At 36.0% G+C, this 26899-nt stretch overlaps 2 protein-coding genes across 2 annotated transcripts; both read right to left on the reverse strand.

Moving 5' to 3' along the window:
* Positions 1–3050: 3050 nt before the first annotated feature.
* Positions 3051–3984, reverse strand: LOC136248279 (uncharacterized). Its single transcript, XM_066040080.1, has 2 exons — positions 3558–3984; positions 3051–3419 (listed from the first exon to the last, which is right to left on the reverse strand). The coding sequence occupies exons 1-2, from the start codon at positions 3951–3953 to the stop codon at positions 3180–3182; spliced, it is 636 nt and encodes a 211-aa protein (XP_065896152.1). The 5' UTR covers positions 3954–3984; the 3' UTR covers positions 3051–3179.
* A 10149-nt stretch (positions 3985–14133) lies between these two features.
* LOC136248280 (uncharacterized) lies at positions 14134–15677 on the reverse strand. The gene is made up of 3 exons (XM_066040081.1): positions 15317–15677; positions 14867–15007; positions 14134–14755 (listed from the first exon to the last, which is right to left on the reverse strand). The coding sequence occupies exons 1-3, from the start codon at positions 15653–15655 to the stop codon at positions 14510–14512; spliced, it is 726 nt and encodes a 241-aa protein (XP_065896153.1). The 5' UTR covers positions 15656–15677; the 3' UTR covers positions 14134–14509.
* Positions 15678–26899: the final 11222 nt, after the last annotated feature.

The raw sequence follows: 26899 nt of genomic DNA on the forward strand, positions 1-26899 counted from the left end.
TCTTGGGATCAGTGACAGTCAGTTATGAGCCTTTTGCCATATAGAATGGCATACCTTGGCATAGGATCATATGCATTTAATTTGCAAAACAATTCTGGCAGGCTATATAGCTAAGTGTTCCCATGAGATGGTGCTGTAGATATAACTGTGGAGGATTCTAAAGTGTTGAATGGGGTGAATGTTCTATTAGAGTATTTGACTGGCTGCTTTATTAGAGTGTATCAACCTTGCATGGATATATTTTTTGGGGGTGGGGCACGTGCCCCTATGCCCTCCCCCCCCGATCCACTACTGTAGTGTACATACATAAGTATAAAATGCAAGAGGATATCCCTGATAGGTTTTTCGGATACACCATCAAAGTTTATTATTGCTAAAATAATTTTGTCTGGTCAGCTTATTAATTTTATAGTAACAGTCAATCACTAATGTTTGGCAATAATTTCTGACAATTGCAGGGATCTGTCAGCCATGTGGCCCTCATGCAAAGCATAGTGCATGCATGATGTATAAATAGGACCCTCTTGTTGGCTTGCAAGACCAAGCTACCATTTGCTTATCATGTCCACAACAAGGAGGCACACACACACACACACACACACACACACACACACACACACACACACACACACACACACACACACACACACACACACACACACACACACACACACACACACACACACACACACACACACACACACACACACACACACACACACACACACACACACACACACACACACACACACACACACACACACACACACACACACACACACACACACACACACACACACACACACACACTATAAACACACATGCCTCAAGTTGTCCAAAACTAGCAGTCATAATAGTGAAGCTTAGTTGAAGCTCACAGAATGTGACTTACAGAATTTCTTATGTCTTGCTTGTAAGGTCTCCAGCTCTATGGAAAGTTCTCCCACATTGACATGTAAAAGTTTCACCCTCAGTTTGATTGTTGGCAGCACACAGATTGCCTCCAAATGATGACATTTTGGATATCCCCGCCTGACAAACAGTCTCTACCCTGAAACAGTTCATACCATCTATTGCTCAAATTAAGAAACTTTTAAGTCATTACAGATAAGATCTCTGCAGTCTGCAATGCTTTCTTGGCCCATGTGCAGTTCGTTTCACCAAACAGTGTTTTATTTTTCACACTCTAGTTTCATCCATACAACCAACTTGGCACAGCCAACATGAATGTTTGTCCATGATTGTCTTGGATATGGATTCAATGCCAAACTTATCAAGTAGAGTTGCTGATGTAAGATGTTGTTGTCACGGTTCATATCTGGTTATGTTGTGGAAAACAGTCAAATGCCTCACATGAGAGCCTTAAGAGTCCAATATAGTTAAACATTATTGTTTCCTGGTATACTGTTTTTTTAGTCTCCATTGACAAAATAAAGATTGAACTCCACAAACGACCAAAACTCTGGAAGTCTTAGCTAGCCTACATTTACAGTAATACAGTATCCTCAAGGATCTAACTAACACTACGTAGTTAGATAACAAGGTATGTTTAGTTGTTCACCATCTCAATCTTCCTACTATCAGTCTGTATAGTGGAAAAATATCAGCAGCACTCAAACTATCACCAGAATCCATCTCTTCTGTATGCTTGTACACCTGAAAAGCTAAACATGTAACTGCAGGATTTTTTAGGAGGACTAGTATAGTAGATGGGTCTCCTAAGACAGTGCCACACCATCAGGGGATGCTGTTACCTTTATAACAGCTAGCATGAGACTTGGATGTCCTATCACCAACCGACTTCTTTTACCAACTGACTTCCTTCCATGACAAGACAGTACACCAACTTCATCACAGCCAATTGTCCAGGTAGACACTGCAGAACTAAAACAAAGATTGAACAGTGTGGGTGCCAGGGTGCTGCACCCCTTTGAAGGAAATCCAGACAATGCACCACCATCCTCTTCAGCCTGCATATATATCTTCATGAAAAGACTTAATAATAATCTTCAGCATTCCAGGAGGAATGCCAGACCCCACAAGGAATGTCTTGACATTAAGCCATTATCATTTCTTAGATGGTAAACAGGTGTTCTTGTGCCTTTTCTAGAAGATGTCGAGCCACAAAAATCATGTCACAGCAACTCGTACCTTTCTGAAAACCACCTTTGATTTTGGTAAGATATTTTCTGGGCTAAATGGATTAGCTAAATAGCTATACTATAGTTTAATGTTTTGTTCAGTTGCTAATAAGATAGTAATCAATCTTTTGCTAGGCTGACTCTGAAATTATAGCACTAACTTGTTCTGTGACAAAGTCATGTAATCTGGCTTTAAGAACTACATGCAACAACTTTGATCATCAATATCCCTATATAGTCATGTGGTAGTTATATGTCATTTGTTACTATAGCAATATGATGTAGTACACTACAACAATTGTTAGTGGTCTCAATCTACCTTGCTACTACTAAATGTCTATACACATTACACAGTAAAGTAGATAAACAAGTTATGTTATCAAAAAAGTTATGTTATCATTCGAAAGAAAGAACATGCATATAGAAGTATAGTGTATGACAAATATTATTGTGTTACCATAGCAATTACTACAGTGACACAATTTGGGAGTAAATGCAGACTCTATTTCACAAATGTGTATAACTGTATAAGTGTTGAGTATTTGTTCTGACAATAAACTAAGAGCCAAATGCTTTCCTTTACGTATGTATACCCAATAGCACTATAAAGATACATGTTGCTTTCAATTAACACCAGCCAACACAATGGCTGGTTATATGAACCTTAGTGTTCAAATTAATAACAATTGATATGTCACATATTCATGTATCAGCATAAAGAAAAAGTATACAAATAGCATGTATATATATATTCCCATATATGTTAGTGTATTATAAATAGTCTATGTAGCTAGTATAGTTTGTCTGTATTTGCTAATTAAAAACTTGTGTAGATATTAGTTTTAAAAAGCCAGCTAGGGTCTGTTTTGCTTCACTCATTCAGAAACATTAACATGCTCCATTTGCAAGTCAATTGAGATTCTTGATGTATACAACAATGCTGGGTTGTAGTAGAATACATGAACCAATAACAGGATGCATACAATTCTAGCAAGACCCTTTGTCACTGTATGGGATTCTATACATTTCATTAGCAGTTCACTGTGAAGTCATGGAGCTAATGCTTGATCCACTGTGTCTCTTGGTAATGGTACTGCTGTTTTGTGAGGATGTTCCATTGTACATTAACTGTTGAGGAATTGAGTTTATTGAGTCAAAGAATTTCTTGTAAAAATTATGTAGTTGGTCTGCTGCAACTTTTCGTTCTGATTTCAACTGTTCATTTTCTGACTGAAGATCCTCAACTTTCTGTTCCAACTCTTCTCTGTGTATTCTTTCCTATAAGATTTAAAGATGAGTGTATAAATTGTGATATTTATTATTGGTAGATATAGCTAGTTAAGCCATGCCCACGTGCATCAAGCCCACGTGCATCAAGCCATCATGTCATTTAAATTCGTCCCACATCTTTCCTACCTCTTGCAGTTCTTCTCCCATCGTTCTGACGTGCTCTTCCAACAAGGCTAGTCTTGCCATCAGTTCAGCAGCATCAGTCCCGTGTGATAGAGTCTCTTTATCAACTGAAGTAGCTTTCTTAAGCTTTGACGATCTGTTGAAGGCCTTTCTTACTCTCCCATGCTTTTTGCTGTGTTTCTTATCTTCGTCGTATTCTGCAGTAGAGGTATCGTAGTCCGAGGTTTTAGTCCTCAACCGCGGGATGGTGTGAGCATTACTCGTTGGCGTCAGTTCTTGCTTAGGAGACCACCAACCGTCCACGCCGTGTGAACTGGACAAACTCTCCATTGAGCTGCTACATACAGAGCTCAGCGAATTCTGCCTTCCTTTGGTGCTAAGATTTCGACCCATACTCATCGTTATGTCTAGTTTGTGTGAACTGCAGGACCACTGGGTATCGATTTTATACGTTGCGTGAATTACGTAATATTACGTCACTACAGGTATACATTCCATTTCTACACAATCACAGGAACGTAGCTAGCTGTAGTGGTACCGACTCCTTGGACAGCAACAAAATTCTAAATGATATCATAGATATTATATCTATGATGATATGTAGACTATAATCAAAAGATAATATCTGTAGTATAAGAAAAAAAGTGGGTTAGGTGGCAACCTCAAAAAATGGATGGATGAAAAATTATAGCTTTAGCAACTCCTGATTCAGTTTAAGAATCCTCTTCATAGCTATTTTGAATAGTTACAGAAAATTAAGATAAAATTTAATAATATGAAATGGCAATTCTTCCAGCATTAGTATATTTCAGTGTATACACAGTTAGTGGTGGATGAGAAATACATAATGATTAAGCCTTATACCAAGCCATTCTTTCTAAAAACTAGCTACCAAACTTGCCATTGACAACTATATAGCTAACTTGAACAAATGTATACACATAGTTTGATCCAAGCTATTGTTCACCCTATTGTTCAGGGTCAAATAACCTCAGTCCTGGGAGTGGCCTAAATTCAAATTTGTAATCAATTCTCTACGGCATGTACTGTGTGTACATATAGGTATACATTTGTATATGGAGTGTGTAGGTACACAGGGAGAAACAAGAAAGGGAAAAATGAAGTGTGAAGTTATATCCCATTTAATTATATCACAGGTTATGATAGTTGTCATTTCAGCATATCAATTAGCAGAAGCTGAGGCTATGTGTGTATGTGCTCATGTAGTGACTGACGAAATTTATTCAGGTATATCATATATGCAACTTTTCTTTCTAAACTGATTTCCACATATAATCACACGTAGATGTGTTCCTATCAAAAATGTCTTCAGGAGTGTACACGCAACACATCTGTCAACATTAAGTGATCCATCTTCTCTATTTAATTGTAACAAGACATGATGGTCTGCTACTAAAGCACTATATTACTATAAAAGGGCATACATATGTACCAGCATACAACTATAAGAACTTACAAAGAATTCAAATTACTGCAACAAGGTTGACATCAAGGCACAGTTCTTCACCTGTCACAGTAACTAAATAGCTTTTTCTGCAACCTTGAGTGTGTGTCTTATGTTTATGAAGTTTGATGGTTCATCAATTGGACTACCTGAACTACTGAATCTTCATGCAGTGTCACAAAAGAGAACTGTGGCTGTAAATAACTGATAGTTACTATATAGGAGGTCTGTGAATGTGCCCAAATTAGTAGTGAATTTCACTACACAAAAAAATAGTGAGTAATGTGGCAAACGTTAGTAGTAACGTTCACTACTAATATCTGCCACATGCAAGTGACGTGCTTGGTCCAGTGAATACAAATAGTCATACACACGTGAGCTTCCTCTCTATAGGATAATGTGAGTGCTCTATTGTACACATCATAATCTGGAAAAGACTCTCACAGATTTACAGTATAGCATGCTAAAATACTGTTATGCTACAAGACATGTGACAAACAAATGGGTTACATGTGATTAATCACAGATGGAGAGTTATGTATGACATAACATAGAAACACATATCAATGAGTACAACAGACACAGTTAGTTACTGACATTGCAATAATGAATGAAACCTTTCAATGCAAGGCAATGAGTTCAGAAAAGCATGTATACACTATACGACATGTTATATTTTAGCATATTAGAAGGAAGAAAACTATGAATAGTGATAACAGAAGACATAATATATCACATATATCATTACATCATACTTGGTTACCAAGAGACACAGAACAACTAGCACCTGTTTTGCAGTGAAGTGAAATCAAAAGAGTTATGATTAGCTAGCTGTAACAAGAGCCCATATATACACCTTGCTGCACTAATGGAGTCCTGGCTACACCAATGATATTGTGAGGTTTTCAATATCATGTACAGTGAGAGGTTGTCAGACCATATTAGGTTAAGATGGTGTCAGAATTAAAATTGACATTTGTGCACACTTTACATACACAATACAACTGATAACTAACAAGATGATACAAACAAGGTACCGCTCTTACCTGTCACAATAAACTTGTTGAGCATATAAGAGTAAAGAACATGATTAAAGCATACCAAAGACTACACAGACTTGTGTGATATGTAGCTACGTAAATACTACATGTAGCTACTGTACATGGGTTGGTCACCACCTTACAATGTGGATGAGTTGTGCTGCTTAGAAGAAGCAGCACAATTATTTAACAACAGCATACTTTTACTGTACAAGTCATTAGAAAACAATTACAGCACTGCATGTGCAAGAAGCCCAGTCTCATAGCTCAAAAGGTTTCCTTTGCTTGGAGTGTATCTATACTAAGTTATTCCACGGTTACAGCATTACCTCAAAGACGTTCAATAAATATCTAAATTCAAAGCAACATATGTGAATGCGAGAGTGAGAATAGCCACTATGTTCTAAAACATGGATATGCAGTAGACATCTATAGAATATAGAAAAAAACTGGATAGTGTAATGGTGTAAATGATAATTATCAATTAAGGGACTGTAGTTCTAAGTCCATACGTCACCATAATTAGATATGTCGGATACTTTAAAGTTTCTAGCAGTTTTTAGCCCATGGCATGCATAGTATGCTTTGATCTTTAATGAGGTCTCTTATATCACTATAAACCTCCTTGAGTGGTTAGAAACCTGCTGAGTAGCTAATTTATTCAGACTTCAAGCAACTTCGTTATGTTGTATTTAGCAAAATGTACTTAGAACAAACTTGTTTTGGTTGTGGGTTTCAAAGGTATATAAACACCGAGCCACGCTCTAGAAACAGTTCTTCACATAATTTTAGAGACCTTGGCTTTGCCTCAGTTCCTTGGTTTCTAAAATGGTGAAGAACCTTGGGCTGAGTTCCTAACCTATACTTATTAAATAGTTAAGACCAGCTGAGGTGTGTAAAGAATTGAGATTGTGATCCATATAGGCCTACCCATACATGATGTACATACATACATAGTTAAAATATGGAACTTGTACAAATTAATATTTGGGAAGAAACACAAGACTCTGGTCAACCCAAGACATATTTTGACTAATGAAATGACTTTAATTACAACCCTACTATAAGTCTGACCCTCCCAGATTAAGACTATACAGTCTAGTGAATATAGCACCAGGTGTTAGTCTTTGATATTGCCAGCTCTACATGTACCGCAATACATCATGTGCTGAGAACATTAACACAGTATCACATGATAACACTACTTTATCAATGGAGAAACTATATGGGTGGTGATATATAACTACAAATTGTTATTAACCAGTGTATGTGTAGTGTAGCTAGACAATTATAGTAGAGTGGTCATCAAAACAGAATTCACACTCAACAGTTTATATCATTATTAACCAATAAGTCTACCACATTTTTTCCCCCGAGTCTTATGTAATAATAGGGACAGTTTACTTGAGCATGTCTTCCTCAGGCCAATACATTGGTGTATGTGCTAGCTATATACCATGACTAATGTATAGTGAAACCTACCATCATTTCTTAGAAATGTACATAAGGTCACCTGTACATTAGGAAACACTATAAATGTTACAGGTTACCATGGTACATGGGTAGTGGTAGTAGCAACAACATTGTGTTAGTGGGACTAATAGGTTTAGCTATACATTTGGGTTACTAGCAGCTTATTTTTAGGGGGGTCTTATCTTGCAAAGTTTCAAAGTATAAAGGTACAAAATTTATATAGTGCTCCATGCAGAGAAAATCCATATATATATGTATATATATAAACAGAACTTCAATTTATGTTTTTAAACCTTCTATAGAAATAGCTATAACCTGTCTATGGTTCACATATTTTGCCGTGGTATTCCTTCAACACACTAAAACATCACATTTGTATGTGACAAATTTTAAAAAGACAGGAATATGGGTATGTTTAATATATATATAGGTAACAAGGAAATTTATATAGTTTTAGGAGCTTATACGACTCACCTTGGTATGTAAAAAAAATCACAAACATTGGCCATGGTGCTTGCTACACTGTTCATAACACTGAAATCTATCTGTTTTCTTGGGATACAACCATCCTATAGTTAACTACATTTGTTTTAAAGTCATTCTGTTCTCCTATCAAGTCTACACCACTTGGAAACACATAACTGAAATGCATTAAAATAATGAAGCCAGAGAAGAGAACAAGCTTGTTTCATTCATAGTAGCTATACTTTCAACCAGATAAACAGTAAAGAATAAGAACACCGCATAGCAAGGTGTATGTCTGTTCAGATGAAGCCTCCTCAACACATGTCCTTCCTTATTACATACAAGTATGCAGTGAAGCCATAAACAACAAGTATTATAGGAAGACTACACTGATGTAGTGAAATGATCCACATGGAACAATGAACCATTTCAGTTACTAATATGAATTACTGAGAGCAATGTTCAACTTAATTTCATAGCTGTAGTGTAAATGACTGTACATGCTGTACTTGTTGTAATGAAAGGATATATACATGTATTCAGAGAGATCAATTTCTCATAAAATGGAAAAAACAAAGTATAAAATGAAAAAAATATAGCCCATTCAGTAGAGTTGTTTGCAAACTAGTAAATTGTGAGCATAATCAGTTAGTCCCAATATTAGGTTCAGTTACATTTCCTTTTACTCAACATGTGTGGTGTGTGCCACTGTGTGATTGGTTGGTTACTTTGTAAAGCTGATATTATCCTAAGGAGCTGATACATCATAGCTCCAGCTAATGTAGTGTACATACAACATAAGTACATCTGTATTTATAAAATACCTGTAAAGTAATATTATAGCCCCATCAGTAATGTTGCAAACAGTTTGTTTTAAATAATTGTTTTCATGGTGTAGTCCATCTGCTGTCAACTTGTTCATATTACTCCATATTATATGTATCTATTTGTGGAGTGGTTAGTTCTAGGAAACAGTTGGTTTCTTAGTACAATGATGATATGTATGCCACAAAAGTTCATAAAATTTACATAGTTTATACACAGAAGCGCACACAGTTTAGATTCTTCAGTGTAGCTTGGTTGCCATAACTGTCGTGGTAATTAAACATATGCAAATCTGGTATTCTAAATCTATACAAATACAGACATCATATACATACTTGAAATGTGCACCTGTGTGTATATTTTTGCACATACTATACAGGCACATACAAGTATTCATACAGTCACACAGAACACGTGTATACATACCATTGTGGACCAAACTTCATCACAGAGAATGCAGCTCAATAATGATATCCCAAACTTATCCTCTGTAGCAGTCAATGAACATGTGACCAATTTAAATGACTCTTCAACCTACATGAAGTAACAAAAGTAGTCAATAAAAGATGATTTTAAATGAGTCATGCATAACTGTCATATCATTAAAACATATCCTTGCCACTATAACAGGAAGACCCATGCAAGGAGTCAGAATGAATCTAACAGTCAGCTGCGTACCTATGTAGGCAGTGGGATACTAATATACTTCAACTGTTTCCATCATGTAACAAGAAGTACCTTCCTTTTCAGTTACACTACGCTTCCAGATTGGACATCAAAAGACAAAGGAACATGTGCAACTTTTATTAATACCTAAAAACAAACAATCTTGCATATAACCTCTAATAGAATGCAACACACACAAGATAAATGTTGATGCACACATGCACATGCACACACACACACACGCATGCACACACACACACACTCACGCACGCACGCACGCACACGCACGCACACACACACGCGCGCACACACACACACACACACACACACGCACACACACTTTTATATAACATGAGTATATATGTGCCCCACAGCTATGTCTATTCATTACATCTATAGACAAAAGATACTGTACTAACACATAAACAATTGTAAACACTATATGGTTATTTTGTGTATGTGTTATTACAAGTGTGTAAGCGTTGACATAACACATGTAAATATATACACATGTAACACTAACTAGTATTGTGTGTGTACTGGAACTAAAGAGTGCTAGTTAACTACTTACAACTGTCGCTAAGCAAATTTTGAAAAATCACCAATATGGGCACATTTGATGCCTGAAATATTTAACAATTGGCTAATAAATCCATTTGTTAATAATTTTAATCAATTCTCAATTCCTTGAATTACAAGAAAGCTTTTGAAATGTTTTTAAAAATGGACCCTGCACTAATTAAACAGCATCACCCTAGACATTCAAATTATAATTATTTAATGTGCAACAATACACCTTCAATGTAATATGTAACCGAATTTAGGAAAATCACCCATGACTAGGACAGACTCCTGCCTCAAAACATTTGATAATACAAGCTACTGTCTTATCATGCATGGGAGGTTTCCCAGTAGTATATTACACTGAGGAACACCCTGTTACTATTTCATTTGAAATAACCAAGCATTCAGAGGAATTGGAAGTTGCATTGTTGTGAGTGAGGCTAGTGACCAGTGTATGGAATCACTGGTGGCAAGAGGTCTGTGCACCTGCCTCTATGATGGAGGAGAGTTCATCATAACTAACTTCATGGACATAATTTGAAGTATTTTCAACTAATAAACATAAAACAGAGTTTGTTGGCCTATCTGCAGGAAGACTGTCTTTTCAAAATACTGTTTTGATATGACTATATTTCTGTATACAGAGTATATAATATAAGCATTTGGTAGAATGCCAGGTGAGTCACACAAGTTACATACTGACATAACAAGTAACAAGTTCAGTCCTGAGACGATTTTTGAATTATAGGACTAATTTAGGAACATAGTTTTAAAAGCTCTGACTGCTCTATTAGAGTATTTGGATATTCTACATTCTATTAGAGTACACTGATCATTTTGTGGCTTCTTAAAAGTGTATTTAAACAGATTTCATGCTGAAGTGGGAGGGGACTAAAGCCCTTCTCTCTGTCATTTATGCATGCAAGACACCTTTAAATCTACCGCAAGATCATTTATGGTGAATCAGGCATAGCTTGTGCTTGCATTTCCATACAATTTGAATTCCCTTATAACATGCAATCTTATTCATAGGTAGTAGGAAGAGCAATGAACATTGTGTATCATACAATTCCAAAATGACACATAATCTGGAAACTTGACTAGAGCATTTGCATTAGTAAATAATGCACTTATTGAAAAAGGCAAACAACTCAATGATTTCCTAGTATAGCAACATGTATATAAATGTATACATGTCTCACAAGTGACAAACCATACAAGAACCTTCCCTGGCTATTAACCTACAGGGTACTGGAGAATGCACACTTGTGGCTGGCTAAAAAACATTGGTTATAATGATGTTGCAGTTTAAAATCATGCAGTGCTGAATTTTACCGCTTTTACTTCACAGAAAATCAAAAACTTCATTAAAAGAAGTCCCACTATTAACTACCTATCCCAGCTGAGCAGACACTATATTATGAAACTAAAACATGTAATTAACTCACTGAGTTTCATATTTCAAAACTATTAGCTAGCTATAACTGTAATGTCTGAGGTAGCAAGTCTCACACATTACAAACATAGGACAGAGAAATATGATAGTCCGTAGGTAGATTTAATCATCAGACCTAAACATTTGGCATATGCTGAACCATATACTCTGCCAATCTCATTTCCATGATACAAGTTAAGGAGACCAGACACCCACTCAGGTTGTCCCATTAAGTGATGATCACATGACTTGTAAGGAAGAAGGTCTGTCACACTATGACACAATAGTGAGGAGTATTCCATAACAGATACCACTTGTAGTAAAGGAGTTGAGGGGGTAAACCAACTGCTCAACCATAGAAATGCATTCAAGTGTATACTTGTTAAAACTACTGTACTATAACTGTATATTAACGATCTGAGCTATATGCAGCATATGATAATGCTGAAGGGTTGACCATCAAGTTGATTTTTCCATCATCAATTGTGTATAAGTCAAAACTTTTACTTTTTGGTCTAGCGCTTTTATCAAAGTAGCTACCCAGAATAAGACAGAAATCCTCAGTATATGCAATAAAAGTATTTGATAAACTATTGTTTCTGCAAACCAATGCAAAACTAGCATATATCAGCTAACAGCTTGCACTAAATGTTATATGACTTTACTAAAGATAAAAGAAGTCAGTTTCCTGTTTAACATCCTTTACACCCTAAATTGGGTTTAACAGGTACCCCACTGATGGATCAACTGAAATCATATGTCTCAACAGATTTTTACAGCCTTAATTGTCTGTGTTAAAGTTTGCTATTACCGTATAGTTATTAAGCGACTATACATTTTAAACACACACACATGCACACACACACACACACACACACACACACACACACACACACACACAAACAAACACATACCCTCGTACACTAACTGTACAGACATACCATATGATAGTGCACATACATACGTATGCACACTCAATTACCACAGCTATACACATATACTACATTAGCACTGAATCAGATAATTATGTCCATAAACATAGATCTGCACACTCACACTGACTCAGAGTATATATTAAAAAGTGCATTTCTGGCTAAGATTTTTTGCTTGGTCAGTTTCCTATACTCTACACAAACAAGTTGCTGACAGTGTTAAATCCTCTGTGCAGACAACACTGAATCATTATCTTGTTTTTACATAAAATAGCAACACTTTATATGCTAGAAATTTAGTATGATATACAAATGTTCATAAGCGACTTACTCCATAAATATTCTATCTAGCACGTAGGATATATACGTATGGACCTGTGCATATAATAAACATTTTGGCAAGAAAGTGCCCTGTCTGGTGCTCTGGTATTAAAGGTTGTGCACTTTGAAATCATGTGTAGTTTGCAGGTGTTCCCAACCCACAGTAAATGTTCAGTAGGCTTCTCATGTGCGTTGTTTAATCCTTTAACTGTTGTATAGAGGCTCTGAAATTACTCAGTTTGTAATCATGTTGCAAACAATTTGCTGATGAAGTTGTTCCAAAAGGTTGTTGCCTTGTTAACTATAGTTTCACCACAGGTAAATACTATTTACCTGTGGTGTGGCTACGTGAGACTGACACTTTTGCATGATGGCTTTGCTGTTTACTTGCTAATAGTATTTTCTGTTACCAGTGACAACATGCACTACATGTTTATAGGTATTATGCATAATATATTTCCACTGTATAAATATGTCACTTGCAGTGATATCAACTCTTTACACTTGTAGTGATGTCAATCAACCCTACCTGTGCACAATATACAGTTTAGTACTAGTGTTAGAAGTCACTATAACTTGATAACCTAAGTCTGTCCTAGCTAACTATGTACTTTTTATTTTTTATTGTTAATTACTGTGTAGAACTCACAGAAAGAGTATAAACACATACATAATATCAGTTTGTTGAGAAGAGGTATGAGGATAAATCATCTTTAAATTGGTTTAAATCATCCAGTTCAACTAATGAATTGGGTAAAGAATTCCACAAATTGATAGCAGAGGGTAGGAAAGAATTTAAACATGTATCAGTTCTAGCAAAAGGGGTGATGAAACGTTGGTTGTGTCCATGGGTAGGTGTTGAGAGGGGTATAAGTGTAAATGAAATGCCAACAAGACCATGTAATATTTTGTAAAACATTATCAAATTTAAGAAATTTCTTTGGTGTTCAAGTAGTGGCCACTTAAGATGTTTGAACATGGTAGTTACACTACTGTGATAGGAGAAGTCATTTTTAACAAAGCAAGCAGCACTGCACCAAACCTTTTCTAATTGGTACTTTATTGTATAATCATTATAGCTACTCAGTAAAATAAATGTATCAAGTTAGTAGCCTCTAACATCAGCACTGGTACTAATTGGGGCCGCCGAATCTTGTAACATCATCAAATTCAATTTCTACAGCAGATCTTATGCAAATGATCTCTCCTCCTGTAAACATGGCAAGTGTCTGCAAGTTCATATGTGCAATATTACCACAAGATGCTTGAGGCATGTGTATGTAGTGATATCCTCCCTCACCTCCAGTACAGTGAGTACAGAATTGATGCATATATATACATAGCTATACTAGGTACAGGTGCTCAACTGCTCATGCCATTTTTCTCTACGAAATAATGTAGCAACAACTACGTATCTTCTGATATCAAGCATGATATTGACACAAAAATTATACAAATCATAGCATATTGAGTAATAATTAATAGCATAAAGAAATTGGCTACCCAACATGTGCATGTGTATTTAGTTCAGTGTTTGTCCAACAACTAACTACTTATGAGAAAATGAAAAATGTAGCATTTCAATTTATTTCAGCATCTGCAGCTAAACCATCAAGAAAAGTTACTTTGAGATTCTAACTGGTAAGTACACCAGCTTGAAAAGTTATAGGTAAATGACAGGCATGACAATATAGGTCGGGGAATACTCAGCATCCCAACTCCTCTTCCACAGCATTTGCATCTTCACCCGAAAATCTTACTGCTTCATCTCACTGTGAAGTTATGGAGATGATGCTTGCTCCACTGATTTTCTTGGAAAGAGTACCGTTGTTCAGCATTGATGTTGATGGTCCATTGTGCATTAAATATGGAGGAATTGAGTTTATTGACTCAAAGAATTTCTTGTAGAACTTCTGTAGCTGGTCTCCTGCAACTTTTCGCTCTAATTTCAACTGTTCATTTTCTGACTGAAGATCCTCAACTTTCTGTTCCAACTCTTCTCTGTACACTCTTTCCTATAGGATTACAGGAAGATGTATGGGTATATTTGTGACATTATAAAAGGTATACCTAACTGATTTCTACCTGACTAGGTATGCAATGTTTATACGTAACAAATTTTCTACCTTGTGTAATTCTTTCCCCATCATTCTGACTTGCTCCTCTAACAACGCTAGTCTTGCCATCATTTCTGCAGCATCAGGCCCATGTGGCAGAGTCCCTGAAGTAGTTTTCTTTAGCTTTGATGATCTGTTGCAGGAGAATGTCTAGAAGAACAGACACAAATTGATGACATCACTTATGCAAGATATTATTTCACATGGCTGTTAAGGAATTAAGGGTAGGTAAGATAGAAAGATGATAACTACTCATATTTTATCTTTCAAGACATAATTATTTCAGTTCATCTTTTCTTCGACCTTGTGTTTTAAAATGTAGCTAGCTACAAAATCTAAGGCAACATTTCAACTTTTCAAAAATAATTTCAGAGGTGAGACCTACTAAATTTCAGGTCGTTATTTACCCCAAGGGGCAGTGTAATTAGACTATAATGATAGCTACTGTATCGTTCTTACCTTTCTTACTCTGGCACTCTTTTTGCTGTGCTTTTTATCTTCATCGTACTCAGCAGCAGAGGTATCATAGTCCGAGGTTTTAGTCCTTAACCGCGGGATGGTGTATGAGGTAGTCAATTCTTGAAGAGATTCTTGATCGAAGTCTGCACCATGTGAACTGGACAAACTCTCCATTGAACTGCTGTATACAGAACTCAGTGAATTCTGTCTTCCGTTAACGTTCAGATTTCGACTTATACTCATTGCTTCGATAAACGCACCGACTCGCGAACTTTCTCTTGAAGTAGACTTCGAACGGGTGATGTTCGTTTTTATAGGTTCGCGCTGTCGCCAATACATGGCTTCACATACTTCACTTACCATATAGCCTAAATATTTCGAGGGGGAAAATTTTCGCTGATTTCGCGGTTTTGGGTGTTATCAGCGAAAAGTTTACCCTCGAAATATTTAGACCCCATGCAAATCCGCTATTTTCAACATTGCTTAACGTACCTCGAAAAATTTGCCCCTCGAAATATTTACTTAGGCTATACGGTATCATGCAGTACGATAGCACTGTATAGTAGGGACCACAATGGAGTAGGAGTGGCCCACAACATAACCTCACCCAAAAACCAGCCTCAATTTTTTCCTGACGATGATGAGGCAGTATTGGTTAGGTAAAACTAATTTACCCAAACAAGCTTTCAGATCGACCCGAAATGCTTCAACAAGTTGCTACGGAATTTTAAAAATAATTTATTTAACAGAATTTTCTGCTGACTGACTGACTGCCTGATATGCCTTCAGACAAGCATAACTCGATAAAGGCTAAGGCTACGGGCTTGATTTTTTCACTGTTCGACGTCACTTCGGCCTGACAGGTGCCTTTTGGCATACCGCAGTATGTACAATGCATTCTTCATGGACTTACCAGTGTCCTCCTTTGTGTCCCATTCATCTTTGCTGACAGCGAAAAGTGTTGATTTGGCAATAGCAAGTGATGGCCATTTGGCGATAGCACGTGATGACTTCCCTTCGTAATGGAAATCCTCCATATTTTTAATAGTGGCTGTTTTGATTGCAGAGGTGCTTTTCGAACAGTTCTTGATTTGTACTGCTGTGTAACAGGTTGAACATAGCCGACAACGAAGAGTAATGGATGCTTCAGACAATAATTGATATAACTGGGGTGTGCGGCACCATTTCTTTCTTTCGGTATGTGTGGATTGTAGAGGCGCTTTTTGAACAGTTCTTGATTCAAAATGCTGTGTAACGGGTTGGACAAAGCTGACAACGAATTAGCGTAATGGATACTTCACTTTTCAGACAATAACTGATATAGCTGGGGTGCGCGGCACCATTTCAGATGTGGTATGTGTGGGTTCACCAGTTATAATAATATTTTCAAAAAAAGTTAACAAACAAGTACACAGAAAATTTGGAATTCAACTAGAGTAGGGAACATAGCACATTGATAAAAAGTACTGAAACAAGCTGGAGTAGTGCACGATATTAAATCACAGTGAAGTGTTATATTCCTACTGTGCTCAAGATACCATAATGGAAAAATGCACAGTAGGGATATATAACACTTCTTATTGTTTTACTGTGGTTTAATATTGTGCACTACTCCAGCTTGTTTCAGTACTTATTATCGATGTGCTATGGTCCATACTCTAGTTGAAAATTCCAATATTTTCTGTGTACTTGTATTATCTATGTACTAACCAATAGTTAAGTATGCTTCTTTTATTTAGTATGCTACCATATACTTCTTTTAAAAGTTAAGAAAACAGTGATTTCTAACATTTTTTTCTGTTCTAAGCTGAGTTCAAGAAACATGAAATAAGCATCTGTGCATGCCATATAGCTAGTTGCAACTCACCATTCTTTTGTCAACTTGCTTCACGTCTTGAATCTGGCTCATTGTTCCTGTTGTTAAAAAGGTACAGGAGGCAATAACAATAATGTACAATAGCTACAAAGCTGACAACACACAATGGATGTATTATCTGTTAGGAAGTGGTTACTGAACCAAAATGACAGTCATCCATCTACTCGAGTATCAAGCTCACTAGTTGTATGCTGGTCCGAGTATTCAACTTCAGGGCACGCATCTAGTAGTTGCCCCAAGTATTCGACTTTACTGTCGATTCAATAGCCAGTACATTATTGAACTGATTTTCAGTTCAGTAACCACTGCCTATCTGTTAATCAGAATTACACAAGGTCTTGAGTACAAGTGCCTCTTGAAATTACATCAAGCTACTGTACAACAGACAAAAGGAAAAGTTGACGAGTTGACAAATCAGTCAAAGTCATCAAATGTCTAGCTATAAGTGCCTTTTAAAGTTTGTGTTCATCAACTTTCTCCATCAAAATTTTTAAACAATAATTACCAACCTAGAAGATGTGTTACAATGTGTAAACAAATCTAGTCAGTGTGTGCCACTAAAATTAGAGAACCATGGACTTGCCTTAATTATGTTCAGACCGGCTTCCTGATCTAATTTTGCAAGTCTTTCATTTCTTTCACATTCAGTCGATTGTTTAGTTGGAGATGTCCACTCAACCTGCTAATACTGATGTAATCATTACACACAACAGACATAATAGCTATAGGGCATGGAAAACATATGTATATCATGGTACAAATACATGTGGAGTATACAATAACGTGTACTTTTTTGTCTATATATGTATGTATGTACAATTCACTTTTTTTCTTCCTACGTATATGTATCGCAGTTTCCACGTGGACACCTAAAGTGAGTACAACTTGAGTTGAGTAACCCACATTCAACCTACGTACTTCAGCTTAGTTTCCCTTCCCACTGAAGCAATCACCAGATGATGGTATCCATTGTCTAATTAAAAATGACAACTTGCTTTACTTTGCAGACCCAAATTCAACCCTAGGTGCTCCTTTGTAGGGTTAGACCTGCTTATGACCTTGAGGTTCAACCCAGTCATATGAGTTCAACCATCTTTTTTAGATCACTTTGTAGGTTATTACTGAATTCCTCACTTTGTAATGAACTGGCACCATATATGCAGAATTCATTTGATATATACTTATCTGATAGTGTTGTGGTAATGAGATACAACAAGTTTTAATTGGTTACAAGTCAGTTAAGTAGTGTTGATACTCAAATATGGGCTAAACAAATGTTAGAAACTTTACTAGTTGTTTTACCACCTTACAAGTTGAAAGAAATGTACATAAATGGCAATAAAATTTAAATAACAACAATGCCTCAGATGTTTAGGTCATTGGCACCCATATAGCCATTAATTATTGCTAATGGCAAAATATTCATTGCTAACATTCTTTGAGGGTCAAACTACAAAGACATCAAGTAGAAGTAGTACAAGATATAGTCTATATATGGACACACAAAAGTAACAAATGGGTGGTGGTGTTTATCAGGTGACAAAAGCAACAACATGAAGTTACTAGTATCACAGTGTCGAAGCATTTTCAGTGAACTTAAGTGTGAGTCACATGTTAAAAGCTAGCTTATTATCTCACAGCTTGTCACAATTTCTGAGAGGTAAGCCCACTTCTAAAAATTCATAAAGTTCTGTGTTTTATACAGTGTGGGACCTGGTGCACTATACAGTGTGATCCATTAGCTGTGTAGCTTCTAGGTCATATTCCCAGTTGCTGCTTTATGTAATTTGTACATTACTTTTGTGGCAACTACTCCTTGCTCTCATATATATATATGAACAAGAATTGGTTTTGTAATTTGATCCTTGAGTGGTCAGGGTACCACCAATACAAACTGTGCTACATAACTGCGTTGTACATGGCCTAATGGGATATAGTGTGGTCATGCATCATTAATCCCATGTAGGGGTGGTGGAGCAGGCCAAAGAGTGAGGGGCCCAGGCCAGCTGTAAGCTGAAGACAATAAAAAAGTAACTACCTACTGACAATACGTAACTGTCCTCCATTAACTGTATCTCCGTATTTATAACTACGCATACATAGCTAATTAGCTTGCTACACTGCTTCTCTGAATACTGTGATTGCTCTATTAGAGTATCTCGATTTTTTCTAGCAAACATTGTCTCATAAAAGTGTGTGTGTGTGTGTGGGGGGGGGGGGGATTCCCCCCTGTCTCCACCGCCTATGAATTCCCATGTGTACTATTGACATGTGTCAATAGCGTGTACATGTCAATAGTGTGTATGATATTATGATATGGTTGTGTGAGGGTATCATGTGTCTTGTGGGTTATTGTGACATGTATATGCTGTACTAGTAGTATTGTGACTATCCCATATCTTATAACACATTGCAACTCTTCTCATTTGGCAAGTATGCAGTGTTGCGTATCTGGTAAGCATATGTATGTGTACATGTGTATGTGCACGCATGAGACAGAAAATCAGAGGGAGGCGGATTATGATAGGCAGACACTGATACATCTTTCAAAGTGCACTTTCATCGTACTAAACATTTCAATATTTTATGAAAATTGTTGCTGATTGTTCACATGGCAGTTGAAGTGCCGGCTATGACAACACAAAGGAAACACATCATAAATAGGCATCTATACATTGCAATATTGACTGATCCGGAAAATGTGTGATACATGCGTTCTACAAACCATTTAGTGCTACTGTACATCATGCATATGTAGGTACATACGTACATACACACATAGCTATTACACAGTAGAATCTACTTGGCCTTTCTTTTGAGACCAGGAATTTATTTTCCCAATGTGTTGGAAGCCCCTGCCGTATAATACAATACATTGAGGTGGTTCAACATTGCAATGTAGCTACTGTAGTGCCGTATGATGCACAATGAAATATGATAAGATGAATATTAATGATCAAAAGACTTTTTAGGGTACATTTATCAATAAAATAATTATTATACATTATCTCAAAATCTATAAAACTTAAGGCAAATCTTTATAGGTACAAATTGTATCACATGGATTGACTTTGCAGTAAGAAAACTGATATATTATTTGGTAGCTATTTGGTGCTCTAATAGAATGCATGGGTAATGCCTGCTGGTGCAATTGGAGGATGGTTGAACAGTGCTTCATTGAACAAAACATATGTGACTGGATTTGCAAAGAGGTACCTTTTCACGCACAAAATTTAACTCATTGTTTTAACTTTGAAGCCTCATGAGTTTTTGCGCATGGCATATAATTGTCTGCAATTTTCCATAAGTGTAGCTACTGCATTTTGATACTAAGAGCAAGTTAATTAATGTAAGGAGTCAAGTGTTACACCATTTTGTTTGATGGTATGTAAAATGTGTGGAAAGTACCTTTTCGCAAATCTGGTCACATATGCACACACACATATGTGCTCATGCATGCATGTAATAATTGTACAGTAACCAGGCACAAAGGCAGTTCTCAAGTATAAATAGCATCTAAAATTTTAGCAGAAGCTGGTGACTCGATCTGATACAAAAATGTTACTGTGTACAAAACTATGAAGGGCTAAATATCTGCACAATAGCCCTACTCCCAGCAACAAGTAATATTCACAAATTATCACTACGCAGCAGTTTATGATGTTACTATCAATGACATACATTGTAGTGTATAACAAAACAGAATAATGTTAAAGTTATAACATTTAGTAAATAAACTCAATTAAGAGCTAATTAAAATTACTGTAAATGTAGGATAGCAACCATGGCTACGTATGTCGCAGTCATTAACTTCACACATTTGAGTTTCTCAATACCATACTGGACTATTATTAGACTAAAAAGTGACAAGAAATACATTGTCATTATATGAAAGAAAAGTAGAAAAAGATTATCTATATACAAGAGCAAATTTAAAAGAACATTAATACTTGCTAAACAGTAAAGGTGAGACATTATTAATGTGTGCTTGCAGTACAACAAATAAACACTTTATTGTGATTGGTACTACACACACAAATATGTACAGCATGTCAGCTGTCAGGAATATGGGTACAATTCTTTATTAAAACTTGTCACATTTGGATCAGCCAGCTTCATTTGGTAGGTGGCTGCATTAGGCAATTCACAAATAGATACATCAGATTCTTTACATTTCTCACTCAGAGAATTCTAAAGTTGCAATTGCTGGTTGCCTGATTGAGGTGGCTATAAACACATCAGTTTGACTTGTAAAATTAATAATGAATTGATTACAATTACGACTGAGTTGTAATTTCATACTTAAGTGTCACATGTATTTTAGTACGCTATGTGATGATTACGTGTATCTCAGCACATGTCACAATACAGCACGGAAATGGCAGTTACAAAAGGTATACATGTGATGTAATACATATAAGATATTGATACTATAGATACTACCCAGATTTACGTATACATTAGTGACGGCTATTATACAAACTATATAGTGATCTGAGAAGGACACCGAACTCATACTTTGTTACACACAGCTATTTACAAAATTGGCTGCATGGTGCTATTGAGTACAATTCCATCAATAAAGTCACAATTAAAGGGTTTTCTATAGTCATGAATTAAGAATTAGAAAATGAATTATATCAGGTAATATGTAGTCACTAGATTCAATGGAATAAGTAAAACTCACTAATATATTATGACCGGATTTGTGAAAGGGAGGGTTTCCACATGCAACCACTTCACAAATCTGATGAACAATAAAAGAATTGGGGAAAATGCTTAGGTCAGCATGAGTAAGCTGAGAACAGGTTTACATGCATGGTTCATAGCAACAAAGTTACACAAATTGAATACACTCAAGACTATTTGCATTAATCTATGCAGCATATTACTGACACAAACACTTCGGGTCAGAGATTTTCACATTTAGTGGATTCACTTATCTATAAGCACGTAAACACAAGCCTATATACATAGCAGACATGCAATCACTACTCATTAGTTAAGAACCTGTAAACTATAATTGTAACATGGATTCTAGTATCATGTGACTGTAAGCATTGTAGCCAGGGTATGTATATTGGCACAGAATGCCAAACTAGTAATGACAACAGATATTTATGCCATGTCACATATGAGGTTGGTCACCATTGAGTGAATCTACAATGTGGAATAGTATTGTGCTGCTTAGAAGAAGCAACACATAACAGTGTAGAATATTAATTGACTGAATACATGTAACTAGAATCACAAGAAGACACAAGAAGCCATGTTTTAAGACTCAAGATATGTTCACTATAGCAACACCATTGTGAAATGTGTTCACAAGACATGTAGCTAAACACTAATAATATTGTTGCTGAGGTATCGAAAGAATCAGGCAATACAGAACTGGTTGCTATAGGATATGACATACGCATGCACTGTCAGCAAAATATAACACTCCTACTATCCAATACTGTAAAAAGGCAACGCTTGACATAATTGAGGTTTTGATAACTTTGGCAAACTTTAGTAAATTTTTTGAACAATATTTTCCAATATTGGTTGATTAAAATCAAAACAGATGAGTTTCAAGCTCAGACTTAGTCTTGCAAAGTTTTGATTGCTATGTAGCTACCTACGTAAAACAAGTTACGTTTACCTTGTACTCAACTTCCTTAAATGTTCTTTCTACCATTTCATCAGGGAGATCAACCGGTATTTCAACTATATCAGTCGTGTATTTGACAATGATGCAGTTTGCTGATAACTTAAGATCATCACGACTACCATCAAAGTGTTTGTAGTGCTTTACATCCAACCAGAACACTACCTACTCCACTGAGTTGTTTTCACAGAGACAGATTTAAAACTACTCAATCAATTGATGCATGTTATCATTAGTACAGTGCATTTCTGCGTGTAATTGTGTTTTTACAATTAATCACAAAGAATTAAGCCCGTTGTTCAAATTGTTAGTAAGAAAGCAAACTATTGCTTTGACCTGCCATACCCAAGACAATTTTGACTGGTGAAATAATAACTCACAATTTGTTAAATACTACAACCTGACCCTCCCTGATTAAGGCTTAACATTAGGCACACATTATTACTCCTACAAACTGTCTTTATTCAATATGTTATAGCTACTATATATGGTAGTCAGTTAAGGTGGCATTCAAACATTTCAACTGATCCCTGAATCACCCATTATAGCAAGCACAAATATAAGTCATCATAAGTCTAACAACAGAGTAAACCTAGATATTTACTTGTGTGTTCAAAATTTAGTATAATTTTAGCTGCTTTTACAAAAACACATGCACATGCTTACATGTGGCTGTTAATCTATCTGATGAAAAAGCAGCAGCAGTATTTAGTGTGTTTTCAGCTTTAGGATGTTTCTTATCACTACACCAATACGACTCTGAAAAGGCTACATGGCATGCTGCTGTAACACAAGAAATTCGTAGGCATTACAAATAAACAATACTGTGTGAGAAATCTCAGTGGTCACATGATTAGGATGTCAACTTCTTAATTTAACAATACATTGTTTATAGCACAGACACCCCATATTATATGCCTATAGTAGAATAAACCATTGTCCATTGGATATAAGAATGTAACCAGATAAAAAAAGTTTAGAAAACTAGGCACGCCTTGCTACTCTACTAGAATTAAAAAAGGTAGAGTGGCTGCTCTATTAGAGTATCTCAATCTTCTGAAGTACTCCATTCTCTTCATTCAAACTCCATTTCCTAACTTTTACCAAAACAGCTGCCTTACTTGTCTCAATGATATATATATATATATATATATATATATATATATATACACATCTCTTCTTCAACTTCTGTATAACCTGTACACACTTAAGTACTCTTCCTCCAGGACTCATAAGAGCACTAAAACCTCCCTGTATATATGTATGTACAAAGCAAACAAGAACCTCCCTTGAATTAGCCTAAGGGGTATATCCAATGGAGAATGTATACCTATCTTATTAATAAGTTTGAGAAACCTTGGGTGTAATGATGCTGAAGTTTAGAATGCTGACCTTTACTAGCATTGCTTTGTAAAATATCAAGAAAGTCCTTTAAAAGAAGTCCTATCCATTATAATGAAACTAAAACAAGTGATTAACTCATTGAGTTTCATATTTCAAACCTTAATCCAAACAAATGAAGTATGGCACATTACAAACATAGTACAAATATGACATGATCTGTATGTAGCTATATTTAACATTTAGAATTTAAATTAAGGAAACCAGACATCCACACAGGTTGTCCTATTAAATGATGATCACAGGAAGAAGATCTACTGTTACACTATAATGCAATAATTCCAGGTATAACACTTGAGTAAAAGGGGGAATCCAATGGTAAGCCACATAAAGATTAGTAGGTAAGTGTTACCTACTACATATATAGTTAAAACATAATGTTGATTATTACATCATGATTGTTGGTTTGGACAGATAAGGAAGCGTTACCTATGACGATATAACACAAAGTGTAGCAACTGAAGTTTAGCAGTTACATGATTATGACTTTCCTAGAATGTATTCTAATCTTATTGCAAATGATGAGCAGTTTAGTTGTCTTACAAATGATGACCCTGTTTTGTGTGTTCATTTTGATTGGTCTGATGTGAATTATATTATAGATGATGACATTGTACAAAAGTAATGTATCAGAGTTGCTTATTAGTGAGGTCCAAGATACGTGTGAGTAATCTGAATTAAGGAATATCCAATCCAACAGTAGGTATGAAACATCAAGCAAATAACTACCATATATAGACATAATAATCATCCCAATACTCTTAAAATACACAGGTACGTATTTTGAGTACATAAATAGAAACTGTATACGAAGTGCTGTAAAAATAACAATTCTAGTATAAATATTGCTGGCATGGTTATGATGATTACACACTTGCATACATTATGTTTGTACAACTAATTCTTTACTGGCTGGTGGTATAATATAGAACCTGTCTTTAACATGCTAATTGGTGTGATAACCCCCTGGGCAGTGTGTACTTGATAGGCTCGAACAGTGCACACTCCCAAGGTGGGATCACCACTTACCATGGATTTCATATATGGGCACACACACACACACACACACACAGAAACATAGCATGACTGTAGTAGTTTCTGAGCTATAACAAAACAACACTTAACAAATAAACACTCACACAAGTATTACACAAAGCCATGTAGTCATTGTAGTGTATGTAACAACACCCATGCAAGTATCTACAAATGCACAAATTATTTTGGGGGAAAGAGCAACTTAGGAAATCACTGGGGAGGGTTTATTAAACTTCCATGCAAGCTGAGTGCATAGAAAATGCATATATGGCACAAAATACTTAACTGGTTTGTGATAGAGAAAATACGTCTTCCAATATGCATTACCAGATTGCTGCAATGTATCTCAATAGCAATTTATATTGCTATAGCTGTAACCGTTAATGCTATTATATTACGTAGCTATGCACTTCGCCCACCCAAATTCTCCCCAGTTCAATACTATTATGTCAGTTTTGTCTTGTGCATAAGCCTTCGTTTTACTGAGACACTATAGGTTCATACTCTACGCCTACACCAAGCATGTTAACTACGTTGCAATCAATTACAGTTTTGATACATTTGATACAGTGCAAAACAGACAGTCTGCTAAGGTGATAGTAGGTTAAAAGCATGAGGAGTTATGATTGGAAATTGGAGAGGGTCATGCATGCCATTTCCTATACGTAGCTGTTCCGGGTACAGTATAGCTTTGTATAAGTATAAAAGACAGTTTGGAACCTGGCAATAAGCATTTTTTGTCTGGTGCTCCTATGTTAAAGGTTCGTGTACTTTGATGAGATGAGTGCATGTTTGCATTTTGCAGCTGGTCTTAATTAAAGTCAAGGTTCTTATGTGGCCTTGGCCCCTTTTCAACTATAGAATTTGAAAAGAGTCTCATCAATTTGCAGATTAACTTGGCACTAAAGCTACTGTCTTGTAAACCTATACAACAGGCCTCTACACCGACATTGGAATCTTGTATATCATACCAAACACAGATGCAGTCATGTGAGACCAATATATGGGCACTAGGGGTAGGTAATGGGCCATAATCATTTATGAAATTTCAAATAATATGGGTGCCCATATTTCATCTTTCAAGAACATTTCAATTCATATATCTCCGTACTGAATATTCAGTAATTCCAAAATTTAGTAACTTAAAATACATAATTTTAGAATTCCATAAACTCCCATTACACCTGCTCAATCATTAACTTTCATTTTTCAAATGTACAAAATTTCAGGCAATTTTTCATCTTTCAGAAATAATGTCATATGGTAGGTGACCTACAAAATTTCAGGTCGTTACCTATCCCTCACACTTGTACTTGTTGGCCATGCTACAACCTGCTAATAATCTATACCCTGTTACCATTTACAACAGCATTTACTTGTATCATAGTACATTCATACGTATATGGCTACTGATATATATGTATGTTCATGTATATCTGTATCATGTCATTTGATTAAAGACTTTACACATCTAGTGATGTCAATCAACCCTACAATGTACACATTACACAGTAAAGTAGATAAACTGGTTATGTTATCAAGTTAGTGACTTATAACATCAACACTGTGGCTACTGTATCTAACGTCATCAAGAATTAATTTCTAACAGAACTTGTACTAA

The sequence above is a fragment of the Dysidea avara genome, chromosome 3, assembly GCF_963678975.1.
Source record: "Dysidea avara chromosome 3, odDysAvar1.4, whole genome shotgun sequence".
In the NCBI taxonomy this organism is placed as follows: Eukaryota; Metazoa; Porifera; class Demospongiae; order Dictyoceratida; family Dysideidae; genus Dysidea; species Dysidea avara.

Bases quoted from the DNA above. Each gene is read 5' to 3' on its own strand.
- LOC136248279 (XM_066040080.1), bottom strand. From the start codon at position 3,953: ATGAGTATGGGTCGAAATCTTAGCACCAAAGGAAGGCAGAATTCGCTG. The intron at 3,420-3,557 runs GTAGGAAAGATG...TAAATCTTATAG, and splicing joins TGGGAGAAGAACTGCAAGAG to GAAAGAATACACAGAGAAGA.
- LOC136248280 (XM_066040081.1), bottom strand. From the start codon at position 15,655: ATGTATTGGCGACAGCGCGAACCTATAAAAACGAACATCACCCGTTCG. The intron at 15,008-15,316 runs GTAAGAACGATA...CTGTTCTTCTAG, and splicing joins AGAGTGCCAGAGTAAGAAAG to ACATTCTCCTGCAACAGATC. The intron at 14,756-14,866 runs GTAGAAAATTTG...GTAATCCTATAG, and splicing joins TGGGGAAAGAATTACACAAG to GAAAGAGTGTACAGAGAAGA.